Below are 20474 nucleotides of genomic sequence, written 5' to 3' on the forward strand. Positions count from 1 at the left end.
GTTAAAGTACTCCCAAGAAAAACTGGCAAATAAATCAACAGTGGTTAAATAAAAACAGTACATATGCGTTCATAACAAAGAGGTCTCCCACATATATCCTGCAGACGTAAAATGATCAAACTATGTCTTATCGCTGAGAATAGTTCTCCAGGCTACAAATAGATTTTTATTGTAAGAAACGTCATTTCAAGTGTCATTAAGATGAAATGGAAGCAAGGTGTTCAACCTCTATCAATTATTCTCTGCAGCACCCTATTGTTGCCCGCTAACTTGTGCACATTCCCCACTTTAAGCATCTGATACCGTAATTGGCTGATGTTGTGTTTCGATTCTTGCCAATGTATGGCCATGCTTGAAGATTAATGTCAGACGAAGTGTTGCTTTTATGCTAAATTAAGCTCACTTTAATTTTCAGAGAGGTTTAATCCATATACATTAGGCCAGAAGGACATTTTAAAGGATACATTAAATTAGTTGGTTGTGTAGTCGAAAGTGTGTTTGAGAATGATTATTTGCCTGCTATGGGGGAGTGTTAAAGTGATCCAAGTAATTAAATTGTTACAATGGGTACAATGTCCACATCTTAATGCGCCTTTTCAGACTTTGTTGCATGGCCTCATGTGTGGGGTTCAAAAAACAAAAAAAATTATAATTTCTCGACTGTTGGTAAGCAAACAGCTTTTCAGAATGAATATCTCCAAAATCTGTTTCACTTCAAAGAATTTCCCACCTATTCCAAATAATGTTCTTAATTTGCGTGGAACTGGTAGAGACTTCGAAACAAATGTGATTTTTTTTGTGACCGTGTCGGATGTTGTGCTAACAGAGGTGCTATTTTTTTGTTTGGATTCTGGTAATGGAATCTTGTATCACTGTTTCGGGGTATCCTCGTTCAGTGAAACGCTCAGCATATTCTCCTCGCGACTGGGCAAGAGAACTTTGTTCAGATGTCATTTGTTTAATCCTCATAAATTGAGAATACGGAAGGTCTTTTTTTCAGTGCTGTGGAATGAAAACTAGAATACAATAGACTGTTGTTACGGTCAGTACTTTTTCGACACACTCTGGTTTGTAATGATCCACTCGGTTTGTATATTTCAACATCTAGAATAGTAATCTGGTGTTTTCCTATGGTATGAGTGAATTGGATTTTTGAATTTACTCCCAGGACTGCTTCAACTCCAACTTGTGTAAGGTGGCAGCTTGCCTGCTTAAATGGTCTTGTGCACGTGGTCTATCCCTGGGAAATGATTTGCCATAAGTCTGAGGTTTCTTGCATTTGTCAACCATCAAATGTCTTGTGCCAACCTCGAGAGGGGGAGTGATGTTGAGAACCAGTTTGTGCACATAAAACCTAGTTTTTGTGCTGTCTTTTGTTGTTTTTTTATATTTGTGCTGGAAATCTGAGCCTGGAAAGTGTTCAGCATAAGAAAAGTTGGCTGGAGTTCATTTGCTCCAGTGCCATCTGTGAGGGCCACGGATCCCTTATTTTTACTTCTCATGTTCACAGCCAATCCTACATGTAAAACATATGTTATGATGGCTTGCGCGACTGGTGTCCTGAAAAATATGCCTATTGTGATATTGTCTTTGCTCCATCATTTCAGTTTTGTGTTTATTTTATTGTAACCGCTAGATTCTCCCAATCCCCCAGTATTGTAACAATTTGTGTTAACCATATCCGGACTGGTCTTGTGTAGCCTTGCATTTGGCATCATGACTACATCATGCCTGACCGTTTTATTGCAGTCGCTACGGTAAACAGACTGAGAAATCTAGTAAAAGATAGTTTCAGCAATACTTCCACCTTCTTCGTATTCGGAATGAAGGTGCTCTTTTCTTGCTTATCTCCACTCCCGAAAAACCAATCTTTCTGCTAATGCATAGGATTTCTTCCACTTCACTATGAACTCTACCAGATGCAGCAAATCCACAGCTGATTGCATGTTTCAGTAGCTTGGATGGATTGAGTTTGCCTTTACTAGCCGGTAATTGAAGTATGAGTAAACACGTACAGTATAAAAGCTCAAGTGAGCCACTACAACTGCTAGCATTTTGGTCAAGACCCTTTATGCCGCGAAGCAAAACACTACACTGATAACATACCCTCATCACAAACATTTTGGTCCTTGAGAACAACAGTTGTCGAAACGTTTTTCTCCATTAAGGGCATCATCTCTCATCCAGAGCCTTTGCATTTTAAAAAATGTATTCAAAGGTTAGGTCCAAGATTAATCGCAAAGTGATAGCTTGTTTTGAGGCTAGGTAGACCAGATATATTCTCTTGTTTTTTCCAGTAATGTAACTCATTCAATTGCAATATTTTCAAATAGTTCTTGGACAGTCTGTTGATGGGCTTGATGATTCTTTGTAGTTTTGCATCTTTTATTTTACTGCTTGTGGTCGGCGCTTTCGGGGTCTTACCCTCGTTTTTTCGTTAGTCTTGGGCAGACTGTCGAGAGTCCTTCGTGCTTTTTTGGGGTGTCGAGTCTCCTACCTTTTCTGGAGTCTTCGTATTATCTGTCTCTACGACCGTGTAGCAGTCTTCTTCTTCGGCGACGTAATCCTCCTCATCGGTCGAGAGTCCCAGGTCTCGAAGGGATGGTGGTTGGCCATTGCCCTGCATGGCGAAGTTAGCTCTCCTTTGCCTCTCTCTCACTCGAAGGGTCTTCGGCGTAAAGGTGGAGCAGGCATTGCAGTCCCTACTTTCGTGGTCGACCGGCAGGCAGAGGTTGCAGACTGGATGTTGGTCTTTCTGCGCGTACTTGTGGTGGCAGTTCCGGCAGAATTTGAATGGTGTGTTGTCCATCTCTTGCGTTCAGGGGGCCCCCTGATTGCGCATTCTCTTCTGGACGTCGAAGTTCCTCGAAGATACTCTTCCTTAGTCATCCCCTTCGCTGATGTAGTCTCACTTTGTCTTTTCAACTCTTTTCTTCCAAAAAACTTGGCTTTTGGCTTCTCTTTTTCTCCAAATCTCTGAAGCCCTCTCAAGAACAATCCAGACCCAACGGCGGAAAAAAGAATCTGAAGATGGCGCCCAAGGGTGGGAGCTACCGCAGGAAGCATGCCGACGTCACCGGAAGGACACCAAAACGTGGGACGTCGACGCCCACCTGGGCTACGGAAAAAAAAACACAAAGAAAAGACTGATTCCGGACCCAACCACTAGACCGCGGAATAATGCACAGCATAGTGAATCCAGAAATATCTTCAAGCAGCAAAACTACACTGACAGGTAAGAAACTATTCGTTTTGAGGCTAGGTAGACCAGATATATTCTCTTGTTTTTTTCCAGTAATGTAACTCATTAAATTGCAATATTTTCGGACAGTTCTTGGAGAGTCTGTTGATGGGCTTGATGATTCTTTGTAGTTTTGGGTCTTTTATTTTACTGCTTGTGGCTTACATACAATATTGTCTGTTCAGACAGTGCTGCTATTGACTCCCAAGAACTGAGTTAGTTAAGGATTCTGGAAAAAGTGTGCAAATAGAGTAGTACTTATATCCGCAATTGGTTATACAATTATTTAACAAGGCACCTGGTTTGCTCTCTCTTGCTGTAGATTTAACCATTTTTGGAGTTGAACCAAACTAACTAAAGATAAATTAAGCGCCACAACGGAAAGCACTAAGTTGTATAGGGTCAATTACGCTGACCCTACACAAGTTAGTGCTTTGAAATAGGCATCCACACTGAAAAGTTGGATCATTGCTAGAATCAAGGTAGGCTGCGACAGCTTTTTTTTTAATAAAGATAGTTTGAAGATTCGCTTAAATAGCCTCTGGGCTTTAACAGAAATCCATTTAAGTTTAAGAAGAACTGAGGTAAAGTTCACAGATTGTCTGGCCTAGCAGAAGAGTGCAAACCTCCCACTGATTCTGGGTGAATTATGAGGATGCCTATTAGCAAATTGCATCAAATGGACTAGCAAATGAACAACTGATTTAAAGTCCACAGATGGGATTCTGCTATGGTGTGGACTTTAGGATTCAGATTTTTGCATAGGATGATGCTTAAAGATCTAGAGGATTCCCTATTGTAAAGCCTGAATTCAAGCAGATCCACAGTCTAGCAAATATGCAGTCCCATGGAGTCATAAGGGGTAAGAGGCAATAATCAGTAATAGCTCCAGCAAGTGTCTGTACAAGAGACTTCTGTTTAGCAGATCAGTGTAAAGATGGTAAAACTTACTTAACTGTCTGAGATGAGATGTGAGTGGGCCTTCCTAGAGATTAGAAAGAGGTGTGGAAAGGACAAAGTCTAGGGGAACTCCATGTTGCAGAGAAGAGGGGATGAAAATGCATCTAAATTACAGATGCCACGACCACTGCAGATGTCTTGTAAGAAGCAGTTAGGCCATTTTGGACAGAGTGAAAGATGCTGTAGTCAAACAATCGGAAGAATTTCTTTCCATCTGCTTTGGAGCAAGGCCATGGTTGATGATCTGTTCAATAATATAATAAAGGTTCTGTGGATAGGTTTAGGAGTTCATCACAGTTTCCAAGAATTGAGCTTTGGCCTCAAAGTGGAGTTCATTATATTTTTTGCAATCATCTCACAGAATTTCCAGGTTCATCGTAGAGGATTCTAGCACCATGCTCGATATGCAGCTCTCAATGGTCAGACATTTTAAAGCCTTTTTAGTTTTAGCAGGGCACATTCACCAGCGATCCTAGTCATGACCTAATTTTCACCATACAACTAATTAATCTGAATTTCAGCAGGGATGGCTAGTTAAATTATATTTTTGAAGTAGAGGTGGACATGCTAATGTCCTTGGAGTTGCAGATCCAGAAAAGAGTTTTAGGTTGTCTGACGGTTGGGGTTTTGGACCAGAGATGCAGACAAGGAAGTAATACAACCAATCAACCAGGAGCAGGGATTGAACCTTCAGAATGTCTTATTTAGCATATCCAATGTCAAAAATTGAGTCCTTAACTCAGGTGGCAGTGGGTCAAAGGTGCGCTTGCGTCAAAGAGTTTCAATTGATGCAGTGCACAGCAAAGGTTGAAATCCCCTATGACGATATTATTAGAGGAATAAATTGTTTTTTCTGCTACGAGTGCCATACATTGACCTTCAAAAAGAAAAAAAACAAGAATGAAATCCTACAATAATACATATGTGTAAAAAAGGCCACAATTAAGTCTCTGGTTTTCACTTCAACCAACAGTCACCCCATTGCCGGGAAAGGAATGTTATTGGGGGGGTGAGGGGGAAGGCTGTATATGGAAGTAAAAATATGGTGTACATGAATGAGGGCTGTAATTCAGAAGAGACAATGAGACAAATATGTGAGCCAGAGTAAATTGTGTCCCTATTTAACACTAAGCGATAAAGAATAGATGTGTGGTGCAATTCCCAACATTCACTAACGCTTTCCTGCCATTCCTTCAGCGTACCAGCCTCTCTTTACACTCATATTTAAGACAAGTGGGACAAAGAGCTACAAAACAGCAGCTAATCTAGATGGAGGGAATTTTTGGGCAACAGGCCCAGCAAGTCTGTTTTCCTTGTCTCCATATATTTTTACTATATTGAAAGTACTCAAGTCCCAGCAGCTTTAGCGGTCTATGCATAAGTAGGGTTTGTTGAGTGTTTACTGCATTGCCTTTCCTCTACTATTTCCCAGAGTACAGCCCAGTTTGCAGCTGAGCGTGGTATGCCATTCCTCAAAAATGCAATATTCTCACTGATTGCTTAATTTCTTAGATAGGTAGTGTGACTTCTAAAACTACAATGTTGCACTCTGTCAGCTGCCACACATACTTTGCTGCTCTCCTACGGAACAAACTCACCATTCAATCTGTAACATGCTAACCACAACCTGCACTTCGTGACACACCAATCGCTCATCATACAAGCCACTGAATAAATCTATACACAGGTGAATAAAGCAAAACATCCAACAGAGAAGAACGAGAGTGAGCATAGCATCAAGAGTGTGAATGTTTAAGAAGAAAACTAACCAAAACCAAAAACTGCAGCAGGGACAAAAGTTTGAGAACTAAGCGGTAGAAATAAGATGGAATACAGGTACAGGGAATCACTAGGCCAGGGGGACATGGAGCCAAGTAGTATACAGTTGATAGCTCAAAAAGGACCTTAGCACTCTACCCAAGCTAGGAAACCCCTTATGCATAACAAAAGAAGGTATAAAGCCAATCAATAAATAATTCAGCTTCATACTCAGCCAAAGAACAACTCACAAACACCAGCCCTGTGTCAGTCAGAGAGCCAAAATGTGTGAACGGCAGTACGTTTGACCAATGTGTAATCTGCTGTGTCCCCAAGCAGCGGACTACACCTTCCCACCTGACGCGGTTTAGGGGGAAGACTGCACCCATCCTAATCCACTATGGATAGACAACATAAACATGTATCAAATCTAAGCATGGTGGGGTCTGCAAGGCCCATGACCCCTACTGACTCCATCCACAGGGAAAACTCAGTAATAACACACCAGAAGTATTCCTGCCATGTGTATAACAAACATTTGCAATGCAATAGGTCTCGCAGTAGGAAAGTTTGAGCTATTGGTGTTGTAAATTAAATTTTTTTTATTTATTTGTTGCTTTTGAAAATAGCGAAAATAATAGCTTTGTCATTTACAATGCCAATATTTTTAATTTTTGCAAATGTGACACCTAAAGCATTTGTAATTCAACATGTTTTGTATTTACGTGACTTAGATGTATTGATATTACAAAGAACAATGGCTTGTGATTTTTTTAAATAATTAATACTTAAAAAAAAGTTATTGTAATTTATAATGGCAATAGCTTAAAATCGAGAGCAAATTTGCTCTTGTAACTAAACAAGTCAAACCTTGTGCAAATGACAGGACAAAAGAGCAAATATGAGCTTTTGCAGACATCGGAATGGCTATAGCATGTTATTCTGCATTCTAAGGAATGGGGTATTACATGAGGATCTGCTTATTAGCCCACCCTGTGCTAATGCTAATGAGTGGGTGCACAATTTACACAATCAATGCGCAGGCCTACTGCTGTAATCGAGCCCGTGACGTTCATATTGCACAATTGAAAAAGCCTTGATTAGGCCCTTAAGCTTAAGAGCACCATCAATCTGCACGTGTTGATGTGCCACTTAGAATGTTCTAGAGGCCACCTTAACATTCCCATGCTGATTAGCCACATTGCAACCATGCACACTTCCAACCGTGCAAGGTTGCTCCAGTGTTTGAAACGAAATATGATTGACTCGAGAATGCAAAAGTGGCAGCAGTGCGCTATACAAATGATGAGTATAAAAAAATAACAAGTCCGACAATGAAAAGAATGTGAAGAGCCCTCTTTTTCAACGGGGAAGGCAGATAGAACCTATGAACCGCCCCCGGCAGCGAATCCAGCTGAGAGGAGAGGCGGCCCGCTGTGACCATGCCGGCTGGGGCAGTGTACGCACAGCTAGCAGCCAGAAGGAGGCGTGCTCGCGACAGGCTGGGGAGCGCGCGCACACATTCCAGGCAGCCACAGAGGCCTGGCGCGCACCGCCTCCCTGTGCCGTGTTGCGCGTCGTGGGTTTCGTCCCCTTTTCCTCTTCCGTTTGGAAGACTCCGCTCCTGGTAGTGCCCCCCGCCCAGTGTGTGCACCGTGGGGCCTGTTTCCTACGCTGGGGGCCTGCAACCGCCGCTCCCTGCGATGTTGGCGGAGGCTGACGGGGATGCGCCCCCGGTCTGGGGGAAGCTGCCGGTTTTGCAGCCACTCTCGCCAATTTCTGCCCCAGCGGGAGATGATTCTATGGATCCTTCCCCTAAAGCCGGGCCCGCCTTCCCACCACTACCTCCTCCACCCGGAGCTGCAGAGGAGCCTGACTCTCTAGACGGCCGGAGTACGAGGAGGAAGAGGCGGAGATTCCGCTGACCGCTCCCGCGCCTAACCAGTAAGTACCGATTCGGGGGTATGGCAGATCTCCCGGTGCACGGGGCGGGTGTGTGTGTGTGTGTGTGTGTGTGTGTGTGTGTGTGTGTGTGTGCAGGGGGGGTAGGAGGCGGCGGCGTGTGTATGCGTGCGTGTCTGTGCGTGTCTGTATGTGTGTGTGTGCAGGGGGGTGGGGGCTGGCTGTGTGTGTATGTGTGTGCGCCAAGTGAAAGCAGGGGCTGTGTGTGCGTCTGCGCAAGCGCGTCTCAGAAGCGCGCTCCCGCGGTCAAATCTGAGAATGGAAAAGCGCGCGTCTGACTCGTGTCTACATTCCCAGACACGGTTGACAATAGTTGTCGAGCAGACAGCAATCAATGCTTCGCATTGATAGCACGTCTAGGCTCGACCTAAAAAGAACCCCCAGAAACAGGTTCTGCTACAGGGCTAAATCAACAGTTAACTTCGCCATCAGATAAGGTCATTCAATCACTGAAAACTAGTTCAATTCTATTTTTAATTCTATATACAAAAGTAGTGAGCTCACAATCGCTGTGCCATACAAAAACATTTAGAGGGAAACTCCACCATTACTACTAAAGGTAAATTGCCACTCTTATTTACAAGGACCTCAAATCAGATAACACATTTTTTTTGTCCTCAAGACAACAGGAGCAAGAATGATGATGAAAGCATATACAGGCAAATAATAGTCTTCAGGAGAACAAGGTACATCTTTCACTGACTCAAGTTATTACATGTGCATTATTACCTGGTAAAGCAGTAATGAAATCTCGCTGTAACATAGGCTTCAAATATGAATTTATTAGTCCATGCTGAAAGTGGCACATTCGGGAAATTAGATGTTCTACAAATTCAACTTGATCCGACTCAGACCACTGGTCAAAATATTTTATGCACAAGTCTTTTTCTTTCTCATAATTTCCTTCTGAAGGCCTTTTTCTGGAGACAATAACAGATGAAGGTCCATTCTGTATCTATGAATGCAGAGAGAATAGTAAAAAAAACAATTAAAATGTAAAAGATCAATGTGCTTTGGCAGACAATTCTAAAATGAAATATGAGCAACATGAACAAATACACAAAATGTTTGTAATCAGTTGGATAACAAAATGATTGCATAGCATTTTTTTCTAAACATTTGAAGAAAAAAATACTCAAAAAATTGCATCACATCTTTTTCCCTGCATTAGTTCAAGAACACCAGTAGTATTTGAGGTAAGAAAAAGTAGACGATCTACTTTAAGCACATGAAAACTTCACTAGGCGTTACATTAAAATGTTACTAGCTCTCCCAGTCCTTTACAGTAAATTGTCACCAAATGTATTAACATTTACAATCTACGGCCAAGCAAGTGACCTGGGAGACATTTTACAACGGGAAATCTCTCTTCTAATCTAGAGCTTGGGGTAAGTTGCCAAACTAAATTTAACTCCACCCTGCATCTGATTCTAACCTTAAGCTCTAATACCAGGCCTGATGTAAACTCTAAAACGAACTGCAGCCAGGTGCCATGACCTGGGCCAAGGGAAGCTAACCTAGTGTTAGGAAATCACCCCCAAAGATCACCCTATTATAAAAGCAATTTTTAAAATAAGTCGAACATCTTTGCATGATCATTGCAAAATATGGAATATGCTACTTACCAGTATGCATCTGTTCTTGGCATAGAGGGCTGCAGAGTGGTACATTATGAATAGATCGCCATCTGGTGTTGGGCTCGGATGATTGCACTTGTTTTTCTCTTGGAGAGTCTTTTGTATCTTGGTGACTCCTCCTTTGGTTGCTAGTGCGCATGGGCATCGGCTCCATCCTTAGATTGTTTTGCCATAGTAGGGTTAGATGGAGTAGTATGATAGAATACAGATAGAAATGCCCATGTAAGTGTATCTAAATAAGATATTGTTGGAACAGACACAGGTTTCCGGGGAGGCTGGGAGGGCATGTACCACTCTGCAGCCCTCTATGCCAAGAACAGATGCATACTGGTAAGTAGCATATTCCGTTCGAGGCATATGGGCTGCAGCTGGTACATTATGAATAGACTATACAGCAGTTCTCTCCCTAGCGGTGGTCGCCCGTGTCTGTTGCAACAGTCTGAAATAAAGTCTTTAGTACAGCTTGTCCCACTCTAGCTTGTTGTGTTGTGTGCACATCTACACAATAGTGCTTTGTGAAGGTATGCAGTGTAACCCAGGTAGCTGCTTTGCATATGTCATCTAGTGGAATGTTTCCCAAGAATGCCATAGATGCTCCTAGTTTACGTGTAGAGTGAGCTCTAGGAGGAACAGTTAATGTCCTCTTTGCCTTTAAGTAGCATATTTGTATACATTTTACAATCCATCTGGCAATGCCTGCTTTAGAGATGGGATTGCCCTTATGTGTAGGAGAAAACGCTACAAATAGCTGTTTTGTCTTTCTGAAAGTTTGTGTTCTTTCTATATAATACAATATTGCCCTTCTGACATCTAATGTGTGTAGGGCCCTTTCCGCTACCGTCTGTGGTTTTGGAAAGAAGACCGGTAGTTCCACTGACTGATTGATGTGGAATGCTGAAATTACTTCAGGCAAGAATTTTGGGTTTGTTCTAAGAACCACCTTGTTTTGGTGTAACTGCATGAATGGTTCTTGAATTGTAAACGCTTGTAACTCACTTACTCTTCTGAGTGAAGTGATAGCTATGAGGAAGGCCACCTTCCATGTGAGGAATTGTATTTCACACCTATGCATAGGTTCAAAGGGTGGTCCCATTAGTCTGGTAAGTACTATGTTGAGATTCCAGACTGGGGAAGGTGGCAGTCTTGGTGGAATGACTCTTTTGAGTCCTTCCATGAAAGCTTTAATTGCTGGTACTTTAAACAGGGAAAGATGTTGCCTGTTTTGTAGGTACGCTGCTATAGCTGCGAGATGAACTCTGATAGAGGTATATGCTAAGTTACATTGCTGCAAGTGTAGTAAATAGCAAATAATCTGTTTAGTAGATGCGTCCAGAGGGTTGATGTGATTACTGTTAGTGTACAGCAAACCTTTTCCATTTTGCTGCATAGCATGCTCTGGTGGTAGGACGTCTTGCTTGTTTAATGATTTCCATACATTCTGGAGGTAAATCTAAGTATCCAAACTCTATGACCTCAAGAGCCAGATCGCTAGGTTCAATTGTTTGTGATCTGGGTGCATTATTTCTCCATGGTTCTGTGTAAGGTGCATGGGTAATAATCTTAGCTTTTGATGTGGCACCTGTGAGAGTTGTAGTAGCGTGGTGAACCACGGCTGTCTTGCCCACGTGGGTGCTACTAGTATCATTATCATTGAGTGCTGTTGCAGTTTCCGAACCACTAACGGAATTAGTGGGAGGGGGAAAAGCGTAAGCAAATTTGTTGGACCAATTTATCCATAGTGCATTGCCCTGGGACCGGTGGTGTGGGTACCTGGATGCGAAGTTTTGGCATTTTGCGTTCTGATGATTGGCAAACAGATCTATCTCTGGTTGTCCCCATCTTTGGAAGAATGGCTGCAGTATTTGGTTGTGCAGCTCCCATTCGTGTACTTGTTCTGACTCTCTGCTTAGGATGTCTACTATCGGATTTTGAACTCCTGGTAGGTGTTCTGCTAACAGATAGATCTTTTGAGGAATGGCCCATCTCCAAATGTCCTGTGCTAGTTTGGATAGTTGGAGAGAGTGCTTCCCCCCCCTGTTTTTGAATATAATACATTGCAGTCATGTTGTCTGTTCTGATCAGGACTGCCTTGTTTGTTATTTGCATTTGGAAAGCTTTTAGTGCTAAAAATACTGCTAGTAGTTCCAAGTAGTTGATGTGCAGTTTCTTTTGCTGCACACTCCACTTCCCCTGCACTGTGTATTTGTCCATGTGCGCTTCCCATCCGGAGAGCGATGCGTCCCCTGTCAGTACCGCTTGTGGAATCGGTTCTAGGAACGACCGTCCTTTGGAAATGTTTGTTGTGTTCCACCACTTCAGAGAGCGATGCGTACGGTCGTCTACCAACACCAGATCTCTAATCGGACCTTGAGCCTGATTCCACTGTGTCGCTAGACACTCCTGTAGTGGACGCATTTGTAGTCTGGCATGTGGTATTAGTAGTATGCAGGAGGACATCATGCCTAACAGCTGCATAAACACTTGTGCTGGTAGTAAGTGTTGTGGTTGAAATCTTTGTATTAACCTGACCATTGTCTGTATCCTGATTGGATTGGGGTATGCTTTGGCTCTTTCTGGGTCTATAGTAGCCCCCAGGTATTGTTGAATTTTGTTTGGTTGTAGGTGGGATTTTTTGTAGTTCACCGTAAACCCTAGGTGATGCAGCAATTGAATGGTCTTCTGTGTGTTGTGAAGGCATTCTTCTTGTGACTTGGCCTTTATTAACCAATCGTCCAAGTAAGGGAAGACATGTATTTGTTGTCTTCTTAGGTGTGCTGCCACCACAGCTAGGCATTTTGTGAACACTCTTGGTGCTGTTGTGACACTGAACGGAAGGACTTTGAATTGATAATGTTGTCCTTCCACTACAAACCTTAGGTATTTTCTGTGGGCTTTGTGAATTGGGATGTGAAAGTAAGCGTCTTTTAGATCCAGTGTAGAAAGAAAGTCCCCTTTCTTCAGTAAAGGAAGTACTTGTTGGAGCGTGACCATGTGGAAATGTTCCGAATTTATGTATGCATTGAGAGGTCTGAGGTCCAAGATTGGTCTTAGGGACCCGTCTTTTTTGGGGATTAGGAAGTATAGAGAGTATACTCCTGTCCCTTGTTGATGTTTTGGAACCTTCTCTATGGCATGCTTTTGTAGTAGTGATAGTACTTCTTCCTTTAACAATGTCAGATGGTCTTGACTCATTGGACGCTGTTTGGGGGGGATGTTTGGTGGGGTAGCAGTGAGTTCTAGGCAATAACCATGTTGGATAATTTGTCTCACCCACTTGTCTGATGTGATGTTTTCTTAGACAGGTAGGAACTGTGCTAGATGTCCCCCGACCGGTGTTATGTGGTCTGGGGGAAGTTGTATTAAGTCACTGTTTTGGGGTTGGGGAGTTGCGGTTGTTATTATTTCCGCGACCTCTACCCTTGTTGTTGTTACCCCTGTAACTACCTCTTGAATTACCCCTGGGTGACGTTGGCGTAAAAGAGGTGGATTGCTGACTTGTTCCTGTACTTTTTGAGCCCCCTCTATACGTGGATCTACGAAAGGAACCACTTTGTGTTGGCTGTTGTAATGCTCCCATTGACTTAGCCGTCTGTGTCCTTTTTCATCTTTTCTAAAGTCTCATCTGTGCTTGAGCCGAAAAGTGTCTTCTGATCAAAGGGTTGGTTCAATAAAGATGTTTGTACTTCTTGTTTGAACCCTGAGACTCTAAGCCATGCATGTCTCCTTAACATGACACTGGTGTTGATGGATCTTGCTACAGTGTCTGCCGCGTCTAGGGCGCACTTAATGGAAGTGTTAGTTATTATCTTTCCTTCCTGTATTAGCTGATCTGCTCTCTTCTGATGTTCTTTGGGGAGATGTGTGATAAGTTTCTCTAACTCATCATAATGTGCCCTGTCATAACGTGCAAGTAGCGCATGTGTATCGGCTATACGCCAGCTATTTGCCGCTTGTGATGCTACTCTTTTGCCTGATGCATCTATTAATTTTGACTCCTTATCAGGTGGAGGGGCCTCTCCTGTAGATAATGAGTTCGCTCTTTTGCGAGCGTTTGAAACTACAAGCAAGTACAGAGGTACCTGCCCTTTGATAAATATTGGGTCCTTTGGGGCTGCCTTATATTTTTTATCAATTCTTGGGTTTAATACCCTAGCCCTCACTGGGTCTTTGAATATGTCTGCTGTGTGACTGAGAAGACCCTTCAGCATAGGTAGAGTACCTGATGTTCTTTGTGCAGTAGGTAGTGTCTCTAATAGGAAATCCTCTACCTGAGGTTCTGTATGTAGATCTACCTTATATTTTGCTGCCCTATTAATGAGCTGTACAAACCCTGTGTTATCATCAGGTGGTGAAGGCTTTGAGGGATATAACTCTGGGTCGTTGTCATCATCCGACCCTGCGTCATAATGTTCCCATGGGTCATCCTCATCTGGGATAGTGTCATCATCCCCATGAGGTTCTCCCTCCCCTGTATCACTGTCTACATCTGACTGAGGTGTAGATGGTCTTGGTGTAGAAGGTGGAGGAATATTTGGCATAGTGTGAGGAATAGGAGAAGAGGGTGTGACTCTAGGTCGAGGAGAAGTAGGAGTTGTATTTGTCCCCAGTGTTCTCTTTTTAGAAGGAAGAGGTTTGTCTTCTAGCTGTTCATTCTTCCTCTTCTTCGTCACTACTTTGCCAGTTTGTGGATCGATAAACAAAATCTTTTGTTTCGGATCTGTTTGCTGCTCCTGTGTCGGTACCGAAGCTTTTGGTTCCGAAAGGTGCCTTTGCTTTCGATCGTCAATGTTCGGTGTTTTCGGCACCGAGGATTTGCTAGATTCCGATTTTTCGGTGTCGAGTGAGTCTTCAACGTCGAAGCATGTTTCGGTTTCGACATGGAATGTTTCGATGCCGAGCTTTCCCTTGCATGAAGCTTCGGCGTCGAAGTCTATGTCGACCGCTTGTCGGATCCGACATGGTGGGAGACCGAGAGTTTCGGTTTTGTTGCCGGGCCCGAAGGCGGGGTGTCGGAAACTTTCTTCTGCGGTTTGACCGGGCTCGAAGGCGGGGTCATTACCACACGGGGTCGGTTTTTTGGTAAGGGGATGTCGTCACTCACGGTTTGTTGCACGTCGAGTTCCTCGACATCCGACTCGTCCCCTTCCGACCTCAACTGATCTTCATGATCCTCTTCTTCATCGAGGTGCTGGTCGAACAGCTCCGGGATCGCCTCCGACTGCTTTCTGGAAACCTCGTGTCTTCGAGCTCGACGGTTTCTAATCGTCGACTTGGAGGAGAATGCTGCGCAGGCTTCGCAGTCCCTGGATTCGTGTTCAGGCGATAGGCAGAGGTTGCAAACCTCGTGTAGGTCCTTGTGTGGGAACTCAGCACCACACGTTGGACATTTCTTAAATGGAGTCCTTTCCATGGACTCCAGGCTTGACCACGTCGAAAAAGGCCTCCTGTTCGTCGACATAGATTAAAGTTTTACTTCGATGTTGGAGTCGAAACGCGTCGGAATGGAAACTAAATAGTGTTCGATAACAATACCGTCAAATTGGAAAGGGAATACGCGCCGAAAAGTCACTTCTTTCCGAAGTCGATCTGGAGCGCTTCAATCCTCATCCGAACCAGATGGCGGAAAAAAACAATCTAAGGATGGAGCCGATGCCCATGCGCACTAGCAACCAAAGGAGGAGTCACCAAGATACAAAAGACTCTCCAAGAGAAAAACAAGTGCAATCATCGGAGCCCAACACCAGATGGCGATCTATTCATAATGTACCATCTGCAGCCCATATGCCTCAGTTTGAACTGTTGGGCCTGCCACAAGTTCAAATCACCAACAGTCACTGTTGGGACAACATCTCTCAAGTTGGACCCAAAGAGAAATTTATGAAGAAGTTTGAAAGGAGGAATCAAATTTAGTAGTGTAAGAAATTGTGCTATTAGTGGCAAAGGATTTGAGTCCTTCACAAGTACTTCCTCTGCAATTGACATTTTAATGAGAACCAAGTACCCCTTTGTAGCACTTGACAATCTCAGGGTAACAAAATGAAGTAAAAAATGTACTGAGGAGAGATGGTGTGGGCTATTAACCTCAGATCACTGGTACACAACATTGTTCAAATTACTGGTACCTTAGTGCTTTTTCTTTTAAAAAGAAAAAGTACTTTAATTCTACACACACTACAAAATATTGCATGGTAAATTATAAATATGTACAATCAGATGTTAATACAAATGGCGACACCCTAATATCAAAGGACACCCACAAGGGTCTTAAACCCTATAACCCCAATACCACCCCATCCCACCGATAATAGATGCATCAAAATATAAAGGGGTGTCATTATCAAGAAGGTCAGTCTACTGGCAATGTTAGTGTGTCACATCAGTAAAACGAGCATTTGCAATGCAATAGGTCTCGCATTACAAAAGTTTGAGCTATTGGCATTGCTAATAATAATGCAATACCAAAAACAGAGTCGGATGGCTTGGTGATAATTGCGCTGAGTTGTGACAAGAAAATCTCTATAAATACAATAAGACAAGCGTCTTTCTAGCAATGAAGCTGTCGTAGACTGAAGGTAAAGGGACTGGTAATCCTCCTCGACTAGGATGACGTCGATGGGAGGGTGATCTTTGTCGGCGATGAGCCAGTCGACGGTATGACTTTCATCGACGCATGTGTCAACGGTACCTTCAAAATCGATGGCACCATCTTCGTCGACGAGATGGGACGAACCGCTACCTGAACCAGCGTCGACGGTGAGGAAGCTGAAGACCTCACCATTTCAGGTCTTGGTGAGGAGAAGGTTACCGTCGATGTTGAAGAAGCGTTGGCGTTAAGAAACGTAGACGGTGGAGCCGTCGTCGTCGCTGAAGACGACGAGGTCTTTCTCTGAGGTAATATTTTATGAGAAGCTGTCTTGGAAGATGAAGATTTTCCAGTTTTCCTTGGGGGCATACCAGGAACAGATTTAAAAGGTGGAGGAGCCTTTTTTGATGCAGAAGCAGAAGGCATGCCAGAATCCTGAGAGGATTGGGCTTTCCTCAACATCTTTGCCCCAGGAGAAGCCTTCTCAACCTCAGCCTTCCTCTTTCCAGAGGACATAGTAGACCCCGAGGCTATACTTCCTACCTCAGAAACTGGGTTATCCTGGTCCTTGATCTTCTGGAGCCACAGGAGAAGACGACCCTCTCTGTCCCTGAGGGTCTTTTGAGGAAATGTTCTGCAGATCTTACACTCCTTTACCTCATGATCTGGATATAAACAATAAATGCATTTCTTGTGAGGATCCTCCTTAAACAGCCTCAGCTTCCCACAAGAATCACAGGCCCTGAAGAGGGATTTAGAAGTAGACATCTTTTAGAAGGTAAAAACCAACCAAAGTAATGAACACACTGAGCAAAGCTCAGGGAGACTCCCTTCACACGATGTGCGGTAGAAAATCTGAGAGCCTGAGCCTCTGAGGAGAAAATTGTGGTGGATGCTGTCGCCTGATTGGCTGCAGTTTGGTCTATACAAAATGACTAGGATAGTCATGTGTAGAAGTTTTTTGTACTGTAGCTTGGGCTACTTTACTTCCTGGTTTGTTATTACCAAGGTTTTGGTGTTTCTATAGGCATATTTTTGCTTTTTTATATACCGTGGGACTCCCACTCCGACAGGGAATGATTCAGGCATGTGAATCTATGAAAGACACCTCAATACTGGAGAAATTTATTTCTTAAAAGTCCTCCCTAGGGAGGGTGCTTATCGAACATCCCTGGGGAGGGTGAGGCTTGCTGGGCACAGCATGAAAGCAATCGAAGTGGAACATATTACAAAGGCCCCATGAGAATCTTTGGTATTAGCTTAGTTAGGCACCACGACATGTGCGCCACAAAGTGTTTTAAAAAGGAGCCAATACATAGCACTGCCTCCCCGATTTACGTAGGGCTACTTGGGTGGAATCCAAGCTTGCTGCGGTTATGCAATGAAGCTCCCCAGTTTACCAGGTGTGACCCCTCAGAGTCCAAAAAAATGTGCAAGTGGTGAAAAAGCATTACATAGTTCTCTAATTAAAGTGCCAAACAGATTTAAAATAGAAGTAACATTTAAATTACAAATCTTAACCTGTTTTCTCTAAAGGTAATCAGTACTAAAAGAACGAAAGGCAAAACGAAATAGTAGCAAATCACAACATGTTAAGAGAAACATTTTTCAAGGAGTAGGTTTAATATTGTTTCATAGTGCGACAAACTATGATTTGCGTCAGAACTTCAGCAAAGCAGTTAACTATTTCTTTAAAACTAACCATAGTTTAATTTTACGATAAAAGGATGATTTACTTCAACCAGAATATCCTGTTCCATCTTAGTGTGAACTGAAAAACAACAATTGACAAGCAAAACAGAAAGCGGATCCACATCCGGGCCGGGGAGGAGACCTGGGAGGGCGAGGGCAGCCCGTGCATGCGCTGTACCTGGAGCATTCGCATGTTCTGCACCGGCGTGTGCGGACTTCAAAAGCTGCAGTACTTTAATGAGTGCTGCGCGGCTCAGGGAGGAGGCCGTCCAGGCCAAAAAGAAAAAAAAAGCATAAGTCTGGCAGGAGCCCACCCAGCCTTCGTGAATGCCGCGGCCAAAGCAGGATTTCAGGCGGGGCTCCAGTGAGCAAGACGGTGCCCCGCGTGGTGTTGCAGCAAGCCGCTGAAGACACGAGACCAGCGCAAAGTCCCCACAAGAGCTAGTAAGTGGGGCCTGCTGAACATTTAAAGGGTGCGTGCGCATTAAAAAAAAAAAAGAAATTACATGAGGCTGGTGAGGACAGAAGGGGAACAGGAGATGTGCATATCGCGTCTGTACATGCGTGTTCACGGGCGCGTTCACAAGCTCCAATTGCCTTGCGCGTGCCCAACTCCTGTCCCCCTTGCGAGGCAAGTCAGCAACAATAGATCTGGCTGGCGACAGCACTTTCGCGCTGCGTTCGCAAGGCAAGACCTAAAAAGGGAGCAAAAAAGTGTGTGGGTGGGAGGAAGGGGGGACTGCAACAAAAGCCTAGTTTCCTTCAGTGAGGAATCATTTTGTGTGGTGTTTTTTACTGTTTGATGTGTTGCACAAATACTTTACACATTGCCTCTTAAATTATGCCGGACTGCTCTGTGCCTAGGTACAAGAGGATGAGCACAGGATAATTTAGGGTGTGTTGGGACTTACTCGGACTAGCATTCTGGTACCTGCTTGGACAGGGTGCATAGTTCTACTCAATAGAAACCCCATTTATAATTAGACATACGGTAATCCAGGATGTCTGGATATCCCACTTAACATTTAACCTGTCTGTGCAACATCTTCAAACTCATTTTTAAAACACAACTGTACATTGTAAGCAACTGCTGTTTTTCCGCACCAAAACTCAAGCATTTGGAGGGGGCGTGGCTTGGCCGACGATCATGGCGGTCGTGTAGAGCGCGAGCTACTGACCAGCCTAACCTTATCCTGATCAAATACCCTTGCCCTGGGCATCCATTGGGTTCCTTGTCAGAGGTTTCTGCTGCTGGACCGGTGCACTACACTCTGTAGCGAGAACAGCCGGGTGGGGGCACCGAGGAAGACGAAAACTACCCCGAAACGCCGCGGGCCCCAGCAGATCCAACGAGGCCCGCAATGCCGGGGCCTCGATTTTGGCGCTGCCCAGCTCGGGTGCGGCTGTCGGCGGCGGTGAGCGCTGCGGGGTGTCAGAGCTTGGCTGGGGGCCTGGCTGTACGGGGAGGGGTAACCCCCGCCAGGCACGCCACTGGACATCAGAGTGGTGCTCGGCTTGAAGCTGACTGGGCAAACATTTGAGGCGACATCCTTGAGAAGTAGCCACCATTTTGGGCCACCCTGTCTGCTGAGCCGCTCGGCCGGGTGGCAGCAGCGGGCAGGAGAAGGGCCCTTGCGGGAGATGTGGGAGCTCTCGGCTTGCCCTGATCGACGGAAGCTGAGTGACGCTGGTCTGGGCCCCGCACAGCAGAGCCCTAACGCGGAGCAGAAGGACCTGGCCTGCCTGATATCGGAGGGGAGGCGCTGCACAGTCCAGCGGAGTAGTCGTGGTGGAGGTGAGTGGAGTTTGCACGGAGAATTAGTGCCTCGGGGGCTGGATCGGGCCCCGGCGGGGAGGACAGGCGGCGCCCAACTCGGACACGGACTACAAGTGGTGGGGCCCCCAGTGTGGCCCTAAAATAGCCGTTGATGGCTCTCGGTGAGAGCATGCCCTGAACAGTGGTCCAGCACGCCAGGAACCGTGTGTGATTGAGGACGGGGGCCAGTGGCTTTGAGTGTGGCCCCAGAGGTTGGTGACCGGTTGTGGACAGTTACAAGCCATACCCCGGACTGCCGCGCCTGGCCCTCGAGGCGCGTCCCGGTGCTCGGGGGTTTCACTGTCCGAGACGACCTGGGGTATCGCATTTGCCTGGGCTCCCCACTGGAGCGGTGGATGGGACGCCGACCGCACTAAATAGAAAGAGAAGCACCGGGGGCCAGTGAGAGACTAGCAGTAGCGACTGGCGGGATCATCGAGTCAGTGGTGAGTTGAGGCTGCCTGCTGCGGGGCGACTCGGGGGTCAGGTCGGGCCCCGGCGGAGTGGAATTAGCGGCTCTCTGAGCCAGTGGAGGCGGTGTGCGAGGTGTACATTGGAGCTGCCTGGACATTGTTGGCCATCGGCCCCGTGGAGCGCACTTGCTAGTGGCCCTGTGGCACGCTGGCCCTGTGGGACTAAAGAGAGACTTTGTGGTGTTGGGTGCGGCCCCTGAGCTTCCACTCTGCGTTGGGCGGAGGTCTGCTTGCATCTGGCCTACACAGCTTGCCCAGGACTGTGAACATACCTGCATAAGGAGTTACTACTGCTGAGGACGAGGAGAGATGACGCGGGGTGGGGCCGGGGTGGCCAGGGCAAGCAGGGTCC

At 45.1% G+C, this 20474-nt stretch overlaps 1 protein-coding gene across 2 annotated transcripts in view; it reads right to left on the bottom strand.

Moving 5' to 3' along the window:
* The window catches only part of FBXW11 (F-box and WD repeat domain containing 11), a 609511-nt gene that overhangs the window by 501631 nt on the left and 87406 nt on the right, over nucleotides 1–20474 (bottom strand). For both annotated transcript variants that reach the window (XM_086931441.1, XM_086931440.1), the window contains one exon: nucleotides 8651–8876. In XM_086931441.1, the coding sequence (XP_086787567.1) occupies nucleotides 8651–8876 (226 nt within the window). The remainder of the gene's footprint in view (nucleotides 1–8650; nucleotides 8877–20474) is intronic.

Source organism: Lissotriton vulgaris, chromosome 7, assembly GCF_964263255.1.
Source record: "Lissotriton vulgaris chromosome 7, aLisVul1.2, whole genome shotgun sequence".
Lineage (NCBI taxonomy): Eukaryota > Metazoa > Chordata > Amphibia > Caudata > Salamandridae > Lissotriton > Lissotriton vulgaris.